Source organism: Emys orbicularis, chromosome 1, assembly GCF_028017835.1.
Source record: "Emys orbicularis isolate rEmyOrb1 chromosome 1, rEmyOrb1.hap1, whole genome shotgun sequence".
In the NCBI taxonomy this organism is placed as follows: domain Eukaryota; kingdom Metazoa; phylum Chordata; order Testudines; family Emydidae; genus Emys; species Emys orbicularis.
The window spans coordinates 362798180-362814481 of record NC_088683.1 but is presented as its reverse complement, the minus strand read 5'-3'; the positions used below and the strand labels follow the sequence as shown (position 1 = coordinate 362814481).

The following is a 16302-nucleotide window of genomic DNA, read 5'->3' as shown; positions in this document are numbered from 1 at the left end:
CTGCTGGGCCTGGGGTCCGGGGTGTGGACTGTCGCCCCCTGGCTGCTGGGGACGCTGAGGGTGGCCGAGCCCAGGCTGTTTCCCCTCACGCCCCGGGCTGTGTCTCTGCAGGCGAGGAGGAGATCACCTTCCCCCCGACCTACCGCTACGAGCGGGGCTCCCGCGACACCTACGTGTGGCACAAGCAGAAGCCCACTGGGGTAGGTGCTGGGGGTGGCGGGGAAGGGAAGCTGGGGAGGAGCATTTGGGGGGCTGGGGAGGGCTAGCCGGTTCCCGTGGCTGGCTCTCTGGACCCTGTGGGCTAGCGCCAGGGGCTCTGCCAGGCTGGTGGGCGGGGGGAGGGCGCTGCCGGGCAATACCTCACCCCAATGTCCTGTGCCCCCTGCCCAGGTCCGCACCAACGTCCCCTCCTGGTGTGACCGCATCCTGTGGAAGTCGTACCCCGAGACCCACATCAACTGCAACTCCTACGGTGAGTGGGGGGCGTCAGCAGCACGCGCTGCCGGCTGGAGTCACACCTGCTCGCCCTCACCACTGGGCTGCCCGAGTGGAGCATCTCCCACGGGAGAGGCCCGGGCCTGTGGAGCAGCAGGCCCCGCATTCTCGCCTCGCTGCTGCCGGTGTGCGGAGGAGCCCGTGGCCGGCGCGTCTGCACGGAGGTGACCAGGGACCCAGTGCCAGGCGCTCCCCTGGCTGTGCCCGCAGCGCTGGCTGTTCCTTGGAGCTAATCCTGCCCCGGGCCTGGGACACCCTCTCTCCACTCAACCCCAGAAGCCCATTCCCCTCACACCCCCTCGAGCCGCACAACACCCTTGGGGGGATGGTGAGGGGGCAGAGGGACAGCCCAGCCTCCCAGCCATCACCCAGGCTCCCTGCCAGGGCCCTGCTGGCCCAGACCTCGTGGGCGCTGCCTCCTGCAGTGCAGCGGGGCAAGGCCTTGCGGGGCTGGGGCTCGCCCTGGGGGGCTCTAGAGGAAAGCCCTCCCGGGGGCGTGGAGTAGACAAGGTGGGGACTGGGCTGGGAACAAGCTCTGCAGTCTCTCCCTGCTAGGTCCCAGGTTCAAATCCAGCCCAAACCGGTCTAGTCGCAGAGGCCTGCGAGTTGCGGGGCTCAGTCCGGTTCTCACGGGGGAGGTGGGCTCTGTCCCCGGGACAGGGGTCTCATCACCGTTAGCTGAGCGCCCCCCCCCTCCTTGTGAGCAGCCTCAGCGGGGGGGGGGCAGGGGCTGAAGAGGCTGTGGGGAGCCTGGGGTGTGCACGTTGGCAGGGCAGTGAGAGGAAGTGGGGTGGCGGGTGGGCAGAGAGGCCTGGTCCCCTGGGCTATCAGAATTCCCCACTGATTTCTGGTATGAGGGAAACGTAGTTCTCTCCCCGGCGATGTTTCTGAGGTGTGTATGGACGCCCAGTGAAGGGCCGGGCAAGGGGGCTCCAGCAGTGCCCAGCTCCTTCTCGGCTGCCCCACCGTTGATCCCAGCCCTGGGGCACTCCACCCCTAGAGAGGGACATGCCTTCCCCTTGGGCCTGATCAGCTGCCAGTCAGACCCCCTGCCTCTGCTGAGCCAGCGCCCGGCCCCAGGTCCCCTGGCTAGCTCACCAGTGGAGGCTGCTTGTTGGTAGGATGCACTGACGACATCACGACCAGCGACCACTCCCCTGTCTTCGGAGCCTTCGAAGTCGGAGTGACATCCCAGTTTGTCTCCAAGAAAGGTATGGGGGGAAGGCGGGCGTGTGCCTGCCCTGCTCTGGGCTGGGTGGCTACCGGCTAGCAATGGCCAAGTGGCTCTCCGCCTGCCCTTGGCCCTGACTTGTCACTGAGCCTCCGTGGGGACACGGATGTCGCAGAGTTGTAGTGTTTAAATCCGGAAAGGACTGCTAGAGCATCCGGTGTGACCGTCTGTCTACTGCAGGCCACCAGCCCACCCCGCCCCCGTGTGCCAACCCCGCAGCCGAGAGAGACAGCGCTCGGGGCCACCTCAGAGCCCTGGCCCACCCCATCCTATGTCCCATCTCCAGCTGTGACCATCCCTCATGCCTCAGAGGAAGGAGATAAAAAAACCACGGGGGGGGGGGGAGGGGGGAAATCCCTTCCTGACCCCTGCTGGTGGGCGGTTGAAACCCTGAAGCATGAGCTTTGGGAAGGTAAGCCATAGACCGGAAGCGAGCCCCAGGGCTGCCGAGCCCTGCCCCCCCACCGTCACAAGCAATCCTGTCATGCAATTCCCACTCGTCCATTTGTCTAACTCACTTGTTTGCCCCCACAGCTCCTATTGATGGTTAGAAATTTCCTGCCTGAATTTGTTCGTGGTTAGTTTCCGTTTGTTCTTGTGCCAGCACTGTCCTGTAGCTTCCAGAGCTCGTCTCCTCCCTGGTGTATTCCTAGAGCAATCCAATTCCCTCTCCCCTTCTTGCTGCCACGCTCTTCCAGTCGCCTCCCCTAAGACAGGCCCTCCACTGCCCTGATCCTCCTCACAGCTCTTCTCTGCACCTGTCCCAGTTTGAATTCCTCTCTCCTGAACACGGGGGAGCAGAACTGCACCGGGATTCCTGATACGGTCTCACCAGTGCCTTGTGCAATGGCATTAATACTTCTCTCTCGCTCTGCTAACGCATCCTAGGAGCCCGTTTGCCTTTTTCACAGCCGCATCACCCCGGTGGCTCCCAGTCCCGACCCGCCCACCCAGGTCTCTGCTCCTCTGTCGCATCCAGCCGATGAGCCCCCAGCTTGGAGCAGAAATTCGTACTCAACCCGAAGCACGTGACCTTGAACTCTGGACTACTGAATTTCATCCCATTTCTGTCACTCCAGCCTTCCAGGTCATCAGATCCTCCTATGTTCCAATTCGCATCTGTACTGACGCTGCCTTCTAACTTCGGGTCGTCAGCACATTTCATCAGCCCGCTTCTGCTTTTAGTGTCCAGGTCCTTAAGAAACACATTGAATGAGATTGGTCCCAAGACTGCTAGCAACCTCCCTCCTGTCCAGTATTCACCTTTCAGCGCAACCCGCTGGCTTCTCCCTTTAGCCAGTTCCTTACCCACCTGACAAGTCTTGCACCTATCCCTATCCAGGGTCACCCATGACCGTGACTTGGTCCTGCCATGTGGGCAGGGGACTGGACTCGATGACCTCTCGAGGTCCCTTCCAGTCCTAGAATCTATGAATCTATGAATCTAACCATTTCCTAGTGACATCATGTCAGATGCCTCATTGAAGACCGAGTCTATTAGATCTGCTGCACCTCCCTTGTCTAAAGCATCCATTCTTTGCTCAAAGAAGGAAATCTGGTTGGGCTGGCACGATCATAGAATCATAGAATATCAGGGCTGGAAGGGACCTCAGGAGGTATCTAGTCCAACCCCCTGCTCAAAGCAGGACCAACCCCAACTAAATCATCCCAGCCAGGGCTTTGTCAAGCCTGACCATAAAAACCTCTAAGGAAGGAGATTCTACCACCGCCCTAGGTAACCCATTCCAGTGCTTCACCACCCTCCTAGTGAAAAAGTTTTTCCTAATATCCAACCTAGACCTCCCCCACTGCAACTTGAGACCATTGCTCCTTGTTCTGTCATCTGGTACCACTGAGAACAGTCTAGATCCATCCTTTTTGGAACCCCCTTTCAGGTAGTTGAAATCTACGATCTACCTTTGGTAAACTCATGTTGCATTACATCTCCTTTACTAGTTACCTCTCTGAATTTAATTATTCTCCTTCACAATCCAGTCTAACTACTGGAATGCTGCTGCGGTCTAACAGGTCTGTAACAGCCCGGGTCACTTTTTTCCCCTTTCTTACATCCAGGGATGTTGGCTATTCTCCAGTCATACGGCGCTACCCCAAATAGCTAGATGCATTAAAAACCCCTTCCTGCCGGACTAGCAGTCTCATGTGCCAGTTCTTTCAGGATCCTGGGATGGAAACTATCCGCCCCCCGCCTGATTTGAGCTCATTAAGCTCGTTAAGTTTTTCTTCCACCTCGGCTGTGATAATTACCATTTCTAGACACTCATTTCCATCCTGCCTTTGTCCACATGCTCTGATCCTCGGTAGTGAAAACCGAGGCAAAGTATTCCTGTTATTTTGGGGCCATACCTAGATGAACTTTAATCTCCTTTCCACCACACTGCAGAGCGGCCCAGCCTTCCACCTGGGTGTCAGCTACTCAGCCTTGGGAATCCTCCCAACCTCACCACCCCCAGGCCTCACCACCTCAGGATTGCCAGACCCCAGCATGATCCTGTCTCTCTGCCCCAGGAGAAGGCAATGCCACCCTAGGTCCATGCCTCCTTTCAGCTCTGCTCTCCTGTCCTCCCCTCGGCTGTGCCCTGTGGCAGTTCTGGGGCACCCTTTGCTCCATCACCCAACCCAGAAGAGAGATGAACTTGCTTGGCGCCCAGCAGACCTGGTAGCTCTCCACGCTTGATACCAGCTGTGATAAAAACCGAGCCAGGAGCGTCTTCCTTGTCCCTCATATGAACCTGTGGGTCCTGTCTTCTTGGGGCAGCAATGGCCCTCTCCACAGTCTGGCCTCGTGGTTGGAATGCTGGACCGGGACTCAGCAGACCTTGGTTCTGTCCCCAGCTTTGCCACTGGCTTGCCGGGCGACCTTGGGCAAGTCACTTTCCTGCCCCATGCCTCAGTTTCCCCATCTGTAAAATGGGAATAACAACCCTACCCTCCTTTGTACAGCGCTTGGAGCTCTAGGGATGAGAAGTGCTAGGTAAGAGCTAGTGAGGTGTTCTACTATTATTATACTCTGCTCCCAGGGCTCTCCAAGGTCTCAGACCAGGCCTACATTGAGTTTGAGAGCATCGAAGCTATCGTGAAGACGGCCAGCCGGACCAAGTTCTTTATCGAGTTCTACTCCACCTGCCTGGAAGGTGCGTGCCTGCCCCCTCCCCTTGCCTGCCTTCACCCATACCGTGTAGCCCACTGGCTAGTGTAGACAGGAGCCTCTCCAGCATCTGCTGTGTGTGAACCCGTGGCCTGCCAGCGGCTGCAGCCGGCAGAGGATGTAAAAGTCCTAATTCTCCTTGTGCTAGTGGAGATTCTCCTTTAGCTCAAGCAGCAGAGGCCTGCGGAGCGGGGGGGAGGAGGGGGGAGCTGGCTGTCCCCACATGGGGTCAACTTAGTCCTAGGACAGTTCCATTCTGGCTACATGGGGGCAGGGTGGGGAGGTGTACCGTGGGACTGCTCCACTGTGTCTGAACACCGGGGGAGTGTGTGCCTAACCCGAGCCTGCCACTTCCTCGCCCCCAGAGTTCAAGAAGAGCTCCGAGAACGACATGCAGAGCAGTGACAACATCAACTTCCTGAAGGTTCAGTGGTCCTCGAGGCAGCTGCCCACGGTGAGAACTCACCCCCTCCCCCAGCCAATCACCCTGCCACCCCCTCTGTGCAGAGGAGACACCACCTTGTTATTGGTAGTAACAATCCCTAAATCTTTACAAAGCGGGTCAGTATCATTATGGGGAAACTGAGGCAGAGATCAGGAGCGTGACTTGCCCAGGGTCACCCAGCAGGCCAGTGGCCAGTGGTCTCCCAAGCCAGTGCTGTATGCATTAGACCACACCGCCTCCCTGTCCGGGTGGGAGAACGCGGGCAGTGGGTTCGATCGGCAGGGGGAGCGAGATCCCTGTATTACTGCACCTTGCTCTGCCGTGCCCTGTAGCTGCCACATGCAGCGTGTTGGCCTCCTTGCTCTGAGTAAATGTCCATTCTCCATGGATTCCCCCCGGCTGCAGCTGAAACCGATTCTGTCCGAGATCGAGTATCTCCAGGACCAGCACCTGCTGCTCACGGTCAAGTCCGTCGATGGCTACGAATCCTACGGTAAGGAGCAGGAGGGGAAGTGCGGCATGGGAGTAATGTCGCCCTCCAGTGGCCGGGTCACAGAGAGGGTAAGGGAGGGATCTACTATAGCGCCTGGCATTCTCCTTTGGCTCAGAGAGAGGAGTCCTGGGTTAGGGTTCTAGTCCTGGCTGCCCTAGGTGAGGTCTGTTCCCAGCTCTGTCACCGACTCCTGTGGGCTATGACCTAGAAACATAAGAATGGCCAGCCTGGGTCAGACCAAAGGTGCATCTAGCCCAGTGTCCTGTCTACCGACAGTGGCCAATGCCAGGTGCCCCAGAGGGAATGAACAGAACAGGTAATCATCAAGTGATCCACCCCTGTCGTCCAGTCCCAGCTTCTGGCAAACAGAGGCTAGGCACACCATCCCTGCCCATCCTGGCCAATAGCCATTGATAGACCTATCCTCCATGAATGTATCTAGTTCTTTTTTGAACCCTGTTATAGTCTTGGCCTTCACAACATCCTCTGGCAAGGAGTTCCACAGGTTGACTGTGTGAAGAAATACTTCCTTTTGTTTGTTTTTAACCTGCTACCAATTAATTTCATCAGGTGACCCCTAGTTCTTGTGTTATGAGAAGGAGTAAATAACACTTCCTTATCTACCTTCTCCATGCCCGTCATGATTTTATAGACTTCAATCATATCTCCCCTTAGTTGTCTCTATTCCAAGTTCAAAAGTCCTAGTCTTATTAATCTCTTCTCATATGGAAGCCATTCCATACCCCTCATCATTTTTGTTGCCCTTTTCTGAACCTTTTCCAATTCCAATATATCTTTTTTGAGATGGGGCTGCACACAGTATTCAAGAAGTGGGTGGATTTATATAGAGGCATTATGATTTTTCTGTGTTATTATCTATCCCTTTCTTAATTATTCCCAACGTTCTGTTCGCTTTTTTGACTGCCGCCGCACATTGAGCGGATGTTTTCAGAGAACTATCCACAATGACTCCAAGATCTGTTTCTTGAGTGGTAACAGCTAATTTAGACCCCATCATTATATATGTATAGTTGGGATTATGTTTTCCAATGTGCATTACTTTGCATTTATCAACATTGAATTTCATCTGCCATTTTGTTGCCCAGTCACCCAGTTTTGAGAGATCCTTTTGTAGCTCTTCACAGTCTGCTTTGGACTTAACTATCTTGAGTAGTTTTGTATCATCTGCAAATTTTGCCACCTCACTGTTTACCCCTTTTTCCAGATCATTTATGACTATGTTGAATAGGATGGGGCCCAGAACAGACCCCTGGGGGACACCACTATTTACCGCTCTCCATTCTGAAAACTGACCATTTATTCCTACCCTTTGTTTCCTATCTTTTAACCAGTTACTGATCCATGAGTGGACCTTCTCTCTTATCTCGTGACTCCCTACTTTGCTTAAGGCCCTTTCCTGAAGAACCTTGTCAAAGGCGTTCTGAAAGTCCAAGTACACTGTATCCTCTTGTCCACATGTTTGTTGACCCCCTCAAAGAATTCTAGTAGATTGGTGAGGCATGATTTCCCTTTACAAAAGCTGTGTTGACTCTTCCCCAACAAATCATGTTCATCTACATATCTTATAATTCTGTTCTTTACTATAATTTCAACCAGTTTGCCTGGTACTGAAGTTAGACTTACCAGCCTCTAATTGCCAGGGTCACCTCTGGAGCCTTTTTTAAAAATCGGCGTCGCATTAGCTAATGTAGTAGGAATTCAACTTGAGACATGAGCCCTTGTACCAGACGCCTGATATGAGGCAAGCCCTGCTCACAGAATCTGGCAAGAACAGGGCTGCTGGGGGAGTGGTGCTATATGGGAAAGAAAGCAACTGTATTAGTGCTACTCCCCCACCAACACGACCTACTCTGTCGTTCTGATATCTCTTGTACCCTGGTATCGCCGTGTCCCATGGATTATCCTCATTCCACCAAGTTTCTGTGATGCCTGTTACATCCAAATTGGAATTGGAAAAGGTTCAGAAAAGGGCAACAAAAATTATGAGGGGTATGGAACGGCTTCCGTATGAGGAGAGATTAATAAGACTGGGACTTTTCAGCTTGGAAAAGAGACAGCTAAGGGGAGATATGATTGAGGTCTATAAAATCATGACTGGTGTAGAGAAAGTAGATAGGAAGTGTTGTTTACTACTTCTCATAACACAAGAACTAGGGGTCACCAAATGAAATTAATCGGCAGCAGGTTTAAAACAAACTAAAGGAAGTATTTCTTCACACAACACACAGTCAGCCTGTGGAACTTCTTGCCAGAGGATGTTGTGAAGGCCAAGACCATAACAGAGTCCATAACAGACCTTTGGTCTGACCCAGTAGGGCCATTCTTATGTTCTTATCAACATCCTCATTTAATACCACCCACTCGAGTTCACCCATCTTAGTACTGAGACTTCTTGCATTTGTAGACAAGCTCTTATAACATTTCTCCATGTTTGGCTGTCTGCCTTCATGTGATGTAACTGACTGGGACTCTTTTTTGTTTGACTGTTTCTCTTCAGTTCCTATCTGTCCTTTATCAACTTTGATCCTCTCCTCTTTAACAGGGGGAGGGATAGCTCAGTGGTTTGAGCATTGGCCTGCTAAACCCAGGGTTGTGAGTTCAATCCTTGAGGGGGCCACTTGGGGATCTGGGGCAAAATCAGTACTTGGTCCTGCTAGTGAAGGCAGGGGGCTGGACTCAATGACCTTTCAAGGTCCCTTCCAGTTCTAGGAGATGGGATATCTCCATTAATTAATTTAATTTATTTAAAGGATATAGAAAATCCCCGTTAAATAAAAAATAAATAAAATAAATTAATGGAGATATCCCATCTCCTAGAACTGGAAGGGACCTTGACAGGTCATTGAATCCAGCCCCCTACCTTCACTAGCAGGACCAAGTACTGATTTTGCCCCAGCTCCCTAAGTGGCCCCCTCAGGGATTGAACTCACAACTCTGGGTTTAACAGGCCAATGCTCAAACCACTGAGCTATGCCTCCCTCCTGTGGGCTTCATCTGACAAAGTGGGTTTTAAGGGATGTCTCTGTGCTGAACCGTGTGCTCAGCACCTGTTGGCTTTCCCTCCGCCCTTAGCTTAAAAACTCCTCTACAACCTTTTTAAGTTTACACACCCAGCAATCTGGTTCCATTTTGGTTTAGTGGAGTCCATCCTTTCTGTATAGGCACCTCCTTCTCCAAAAGGCTCCTCCAGTTCCTAATAAACCTAAAACCCCTCCTCCCTATGCCCGCGTCTTTCAGAATGAAGTCTAAAATGGCTTTCCCCCTGGTTACGTCCTCCTCTTTCTGAAACGAGTCGTCCCTACTACAGCCCGAGAACTTGCTGCAAAGTTTGCGGGTTGCCTTTTCCATCAGATGGCTGCACAGTTAAAGCCCCCCCATTGTTACTAGGGCTTGCATTCTGGATAGCTCTGTTATTTGTAGTAGAAACACCTCCTCCTTTGGTGGGCTACCATGATGTCACCCCTGTTTCTCCCCCCCCCCTTTTATTTTTATCTGGAGACTTTCTGGTCTGTCTCCCACCTCCTTCTGGGCCTCAGAACAAGTGTAGATATTCTTGGTATATAATGCAACACCTCCTGTCTAGGCCCCTCTCCGCACTGTGGTATCCGAGCTCCCCACCCTGCTCCGTAGCCTCACGTGGCCCCTTGGCAGTAGGGAAGCATCGTTCTGTTCCTTTCCCAGCTGAGCTCTAAAGTGACTTGCCCAGGGTCAGCCAGGGAGCTTGTTCCCAAGCTAGGAATTGAACTCAGGGCTCTAGCATCCCAGTCCAGAGCCCCAGCTGCTCACCCCACCTGCTTCTTGCTCCAGGGACTCTGCTCTCAAGTGCAATCGCGGAGTGGCTCTCGCAGGCGGGAGTCCCACCCCCATCTCTCCCTCCACCACTCTCCTTTGGGGTCACATTGCTGGGGATGGAGGGGAGGGCAGGGCAGTGCCATGGGCACCTCTTCCCTCCCCCCTCCCCGGTTAACCTGGACTGGTGCCTGCCTTCTGGCTGTCCCGCCGATGCCTCTTCTCCTGCCCGTCCTCCAGGCGAGTGCGTGATCGCCCTGAAGTCCATGATCGGCAGCACCACCCAGCAGTTCCTCACCTACCTGTCCCACCGCGGGGAGGAGACGGGCAACATCCGGGGCTCCATGAAGGTCCGGGTCCCGGCTGAGCGGATGAGCACCCGGGAGAGGCTCTATGGTGAGTGTGTGTGGGGGGGAGGGTTTCCGCCTTTCAGGGGCTGCCTGCCAGGCACCCAGGGCTCCGAGGGGTTACACCCTCTGGGAACGTACGGCCCGACTGCCGCAGGTCCGATGGAGCCATTAGCCAGCAGCCAGGGAGGGGATTTGCCTAGAAGAAGCTGGGATGTTGTTCCCCAGTTAAGCAAAGATGCAGGCTGGAGCCGGGCCGCTGCTATTGCATGGCTCAGGGTTTGAATCCAGGCCAGGCCGGCAGCCGCGGGGAAGGTAGTACCATCTAGTGCAGGGGCGGGCAAACTTTTTGGCCTGAGGGCCACATCGAGTTTCCGAAATTGTATGGAGGGCGGGTTAGGGGAGGCTGTGCCTCCCCGAACAGTCAGGCATGGCCTGGCTCCCCACCCCCCATCCAACTCCCCCGTTTCCTGTCCCCTGACAGGCCCTCCCCCCCCCCCCCCCCCCCCGGACCCCTGCTCCATCCAACCACCCCTTCTCCCTGACCACCCCTGGGAACCCCTGCCCCGACTGCTCCCCGCCGCCAAATCCAACCCCCCCTCTCCTTCCTGACTGCCCCCCCGGGACCCCTGCCCACATTCAAACCCCCTGTTCCCCGCCCTCTGACCACCCCAACCCTATCCACACCCCCGCCCCCTGACCACCACCCCCGAACTCCCCTGCCGTCTTTCCAACCCAACCCCTGCTCCCTGCCCCCTTACCGCACTGCCTGGAGCACCGGTGACTGGTGGCGCTGCAGCCGCGCTGCCCAGAGCACCGGGTTGGAGCCGCGGCCTGGCGAGAGCTCGCAGCCCCGCCACCCAGAGCACTGCGCCAGCGCAGTGAGCTCAGGCTGCGGGGGAGGGGGAACAGCAGGGGATGGGCCGGGGGCTAGCCTCCTGGGCCAGGTGCTCAGGGTCCCGCGGGCCGTAGTTCGCCCACCTCTGATCTAGTGAGTGGCTGGGGGTGGCTCCATCTCTCCACCGCTGGGGGTGCCCGAGAGACAAGGACTCTGTGGGCTGAGTTTCCCACTCACCCCCAGAGCTGGGGAGCCAGCGAGATGGTGCCAGGTGGGTAGAAGGAGCCCTCCAAGGGGCGGGAGGTGGGATCCTCACGGCCTGGGACTGCATCGAGCCAGCCAGGCCCGGACGCCCAAAGGGAGCAGCCCTGGGCAAGGCCCCGAGTGAGCTAAGAGCGGCCTGCCCCGCCGCTGAGCGTGTGCGTCTCTCCCGCCCGCAGAGTGGATCAGCATCGACAAGGATGAAACAGGAGCTGCCAAGGGGAAGCTGCCGCCGGTCTCCCGGACCAGCCAGGAGCACGCCAAGTAAGGGTGGGCTGGGGTGGGTTCGGGCTGTGGCAGTGACGCTCCGGGAAGAAGCCAGGTTGGTTGGGAGGGGGGCGGGATACCCCGGGGGTGTGTCTGTCCGGTCAGCCCTGTCACTCATGGGGAAGGTCAGTGACCCTCTGCACTGGCCTGGTCTCTCCCTGGCAGGAGGATCCTGGCCTGGGGTCAGGGGAGATCAGCAAGCAGTGGGGGGTGGCTTTTGGGCCGGGACCCTGGCTGAAGAAGCTTCCCAGGAGCAGACAGGGTTGTCTGGGGCTGGAAGGTTTGGGGTGAAGGGGCAGCAGGGTATCGGTGCAACCCGCTGGCTTAGTGCGGGGCATCCCGGGTGCTGGCTGTGCACCGCTGAGGAAGTCCTGCGGGGGTTTGATCCCCGGTGATGGCTGAAGCGCTGGCGAATAGACCGTAGGTTACAAGCCGGCCTGGGCCCGAGGGGACGGGCTGCGTGGCACCTTTCTAGCCCTGGAGTTGGGCCTGCGCCTCACTGGGCTTGGTGCTAGCACCCAGGTGGGTTGGGCCTCTCCTCCCTGAAGGTGTCTCCCCGAGGCCCGCGGTTCCCCCCTCAGGCTCAGCCCTGCCTCACGGCGGCTGAAGCAGCACCGCAGCGCAGGGGTCAGTCTTGGAGCGCTGGCTGCGGCTGCAGGGGAAGGACACGGGCGCTCGGCCTCGCTTTCCTGGTATCCCCGGGAGGGGGAGAGGGGCATGATCATGGGAGCCCTGCGGTGAACCGGGGAGCTTCCAGCCGGGAGGGTATGGACGGGCCCTGCCTCCACTGACAAATAGTCTCCCCCTCTCTGCTAGATCCGCCGGACGGAAGCCCCTGCCAGGGGAGACGGCAGCCTGCCCCCTCGGGAAGCTGTTTGACGAGCCGGAGAAGCCCAGCGCCCTGACTGCCAGCCGCCTGCCAGCCCCGCTCCGCGGCACCTCCAGGGAGGAGACCTCTCAGACCAGGTCAGTGAAGGGCAAACTGGGCCCCCAGCCCCCTTGGTACCACCGTGAGCTAGAACAACGCAGCCTCTCACCGGAGAGCTGGCAGGACATTCCCCCGAGGGAGAACGGTCGGGGAGCCCCAAGGTTGGGGGCCTAAGTGCCTCGGTGGTGACGTCTCAAGGGGCTGCCGGGGACTGTCCCATCAGGGAGAGATGCCTGGGGTAGAGGATCCTCCAGAGCCGGGGTACAGCTGAGAGGGGGGCCCGAGCCCTGTGCGTACCCCATAGCGAGAGACAGTTCCTGCTCCAAAGAGCCTGCAGTGCTGCATGGACCAGCCTCTCCTCCTCCCTGCCCCTTGGCCTGTGCCTGGGGGTGACCATCCCGTCCTGTGCCCTCAGGTCCAAGCAGGACTCGGCCTTGGAGCCCGACGGCGGCCCCACGAAGAACAGCTTCAATAACCCGGCCTACTACGTGCTGGAGGGGGTCCCACATCAGCTGCTGGCCGCGGACCCTCCCGCCCCCTCCAAGGGGCTGGCCCCCAAGAACAAAGTGCAGATCACGGTGCCCGTGCAGCCGGAGTGGCGCCGCCAGCCGCTCCCGGGCCGGGGCGAGGAGAGCTCCTCGGACGAGGACACGGGCACGCTCAACCTGCCGCCCCCCGACTTCCCTCCCCCGCCCCTGCCCAAGGCCGTGGAGTTTGAGGTGGCCGAAAACCCTCTCTACGCCAGCTCCAAGGACCTGGGTGGGGCAGCTGGCAGGGAGGAACCCGGCACCGCCAAGCCGTGGGCTTCCGTGGCCTTCAACGACCCCTTGGAGTCCAAGCTGGCCCCGCCCAAGCTACACCCCAGGCCTCCCCTCCCCCCCGGACCTGGTTTCCTGGTGGAGCCCCCCAGCGCCTCCCAGGCCCAGGGAGGCCTCCTGGATGATCGCTCCTGCTCGGTGCTGCAGATGGCCAAGACCCTGAGCGAGGTGGATTATCCGGGCAGCAAAGGGGGCAGCGGCCTGGGGCGGGAGCAGCAGGGCCGGCCGGCTCCACATCTGCTCAGCAAAGGACGGCTGGACCTGCCCCCCAGGTGCATGCACCCCGACTACAGCCGGCCCATCACCTTCCCACCCCGCTCCATCCGGGAGAGCATCGAGGAGGACCTGGCTGAGGAGGTACATGCAGGAGCTTGTCACAGGCCCTATGAGATCCGGGGTCCCTGTGCCCTTCCTCCGGGATCCCTCAGCCCCATGCACACAGGGGCAGGCTCTGCCAAGCTGCTCTGGCTAAGAGGCCCCAGGTTTAAATGGCCGAAGGCCGAGGGTTCTCAGCAGCCCTGGAATCGACGTCCCCTGTCCCTGGGAGTCAGGGGAACTGAGTTCTCCTCCCAGCTCTGCCACTGACTCACTGCACGGCCATGGGCAGCTCGCTGGCCTGCTCTGGGCCTCAGTTTTCCCATCTGGAGAATGGGCCTGCGGATACTACCCAGCCCCCCGGGGGGAATGAATTCATCAGTCCAAAGTGACTGGGGTCCTGGGATGGAAGGTGCTGGAACCAGGCCCTGGGTTAGTCGGATTTCCCCGTGCACGGAGCAGGCACTAAGCCGTTGCACTAGCCCCCGTGCTCGGCCCAGGAGGGTCCCAGGGGAGGGGGGGCAGCTGGAACCCCGGCGTGCCTGATGCACTGTGCCAATCTGCTCTGCGTAGGCGCTGGGCCAGGGAGGGAGGAGCAGCTCCAGCCTGAGTGAGTGCAGCGTGGGCGAGTGGCTCCTGGCCCTCGGGCTGGAGAGGTACGAGGAGGGGCTGATCCACAACGGCTGGGACGACCTGGAGTTCCTCAGGTGAGGGGGCCCGGCTCAGGGGGACGCTGGCTTGGCAGGAGTGGTGAGCCCCCGCTGGGGGCAGGGGAGTGAAGATGGGCACATCCTAGGGAGCGGGGATGGAGACAGCTGGGGCCCTACCAAACTCAGGGTCCATTTCGGTCCATTTCACAGCCAGAGGGTTTTTAAATGAGTCAATTTCACATTTTCAGAGGTTTACATCTGAAATTTCATGGTGTTGTAACCGTGGGGGTCCTGACCCAAGAGGAAGTCGTGGGGGGGTTGCAAAGCTGTTGTAGGGGGGTCGCAGGATTGCCACCCTCATTCTGCGCAGCCGCAGAGCTTCCTGCAGCCGGGGGAGGTACCCAGAGGTGGGTCTCATCTCCCCCTGAGAACGGCCGTGTCCCATCCCAGGACTAGCAGCTGGAGCCCGGTGCATGGGGAGCCCTGCCTCTCTCCCTCCCCTCCAATAGCTCGATTTCATGGGGGAGGTCTGAGTTCGCGGTCCGTGACGTGTTTTTCACGGCTGTGAATTTGGTTGGGCATGGGAGCAGGGAACATAAGCAACAAGAAGGGATGAGACACCCGGGGGGAGAGCGATCAGTGTCCGTGATGGGACAGCCAGCGGTGACACAGGGCACGGGGCAGGGAGGGGAAAGTCTCGCTGGTGAGATCGCCCCAGCCTGCCACGGAGAGCGACGCCAGCGCTGGGGTGGGGGGATTGAACAAGCTACATCTGCCCGGTTGGCGGGGGCAGTAAGGGGCAGCATGATGAATGGGGAGAGGGGCAGGGTGGGGAGCGTAGAAGGAGAACAGATGAGTAGAGACGTCTCCTGGTTGCCTAGGATCTTAGCAAATGCCAGCTGCTGGGGGCACGGCCCGTTCCACGGACCTGGCATGGCAAACATCCTTCTGGCTCTCCGGGGCCCTCGCTCTCCATCCCAGCATGCTGATGGGTTCGGGAGCACAAGGTGGAAGTTTGGCCTTTGTGCCGCTAGGGGGCGCCGCTGCCCTGCAGAACCGGGGACCTTCTCCCAGAGCGGGATCAGCTGAGAGGGGCAGCAGTCTCTATGGTCCTTTATAGGGGCTCGGTCCTCTAGTGCAGGCTTGTAGTGTAAGGTGCCTCTTGTCCAGACACCTGGTTACCTGCCGCGTGGCACAGTTTTGGTGCACAGCTCCGGTCGCCTGATGCCCGCTCCTGTCCTGCTGTAGTGGGGTGACGGTGCCACGTCTGCCCATGGCGAAGGTCTCTGCAGGGAAGGGCGCCGGGTAGGTGCCACCAGCCTTCCTGGTAGGGAAGGGTCACTGATCCCAGGCAGGGGTCCCTGTTGGCAAACCCTGCTTTCTCCAGGCACCTCAGAAGCATGCGCCGGGGGGATCTCCCCGATGTCTGGGTCTTCTTGGTGACGTGAGAAGTCAGAGAAGTGTTTCCTAGTGGTTAGAGCAGGGGGCCCATGAGCCAGGACGCCTGGGTTCTATTTGGGGCTCTGCCACTGACTCGTGTGGGTAAATAATATCCCCCACCTGTGGCTGTCGGGGTGGGGGTGCTGCGAGGGTTAACCGGTGTCTGTGCTTCTCCAATCAGAGGGCGGCTGTTTAGTCACCTGATCTCCGGGGCTGCAGGGGGGGCTGGCTGCTGACTCCTGTCCTCTCCCCCCCTTCCAGTGACATCACGGACGAGGACCTGGAGGAGGCCGGGGTGCTGGATCCCAATCACAAGCGCCTCCTGCTGGAGAACCTGCTGAAGCTCAGGAAGTAGCAGGAATCTGCGCCTCCCACGCCAGGGCCCGGGCATGCCTCTCCTGTTCGCATCCCCCGGCCCCCTCCTGCCCCCTCCTACGTCAGGATCTCGGGGGCTTCCACTGTGCCTGCGCCTCCCTCCCCCTGGCGGGGAGGGAGGGGACTCGAGGCAGCCACGGGCTGCATCCCCACGTGGGGGCAGGGGCAGCGCATGGGACACTGGCTTAGTGCTGCGTCTGCAGGGGGGCACCCCAGAGATGGGGCTGTGGGTGCGGAATGGGGAGGAGCCACCCCACGGCAACCCAGATCCTACCTGTCCTCGCCTCCCATGGCTTCCTGGAGGAATCGGGCCTGAGCCAACCCAGAGCAAGGGGGCGATGGGTGGGAGGGGGGCAGAGAGCCGCACGTGGGCTGAGCAGTCCCATAGCTGGGGGTTGGAAGTGGCCGAGGCCTCACTGCAGA

General features: G+C 58.5%; 1 protein-coding gene across 1 annotated transcript in view; it reads left to right on the top strand.

The window, feature by feature from the left end:
* Positions 1-15859, top strand: part of INPPL1 (inositol polyphosphate phosphatase like 1) — a 72721-nt gene extending 56862 nt beyond the window's left edge. Inside the window, exons 17-28 of the mRNA XM_065413901.1 lie at positions 112-200; positions 391-472; positions 1617-1706; positions 4765-4878; positions 5258-5346; positions 5743-5830; positions 9881-10036; positions 11266-11350; positions 12170-12319; positions 12697-13456; positions 13988-14121; positions 15766-15859. Coding sequence (XP_065269973.1) covers positions 112-200; positions 391-472; positions 1617-1706; positions 4765-4878; positions 5258-5346; positions 5743-5830; positions 9881-10036; positions 11266-11350; positions 12170-12319; positions 12697-13456; positions 13988-14121; positions 15766-15859 — 1931 coding nt within the window. The remainder of the gene's footprint in view (positions 1-111; positions 201-390; positions 473-1616; positions 1707-4764; positions 4879-5257; positions 5347-5742; positions 5831-9880; positions 10037-11265; positions 11351-12169; positions 12320-12696; positions 13457-13987; positions 14122-15765) is intronic.
* The last annotated feature ends 443 nt before the right edge of the window (positions 15860-16302 follow it).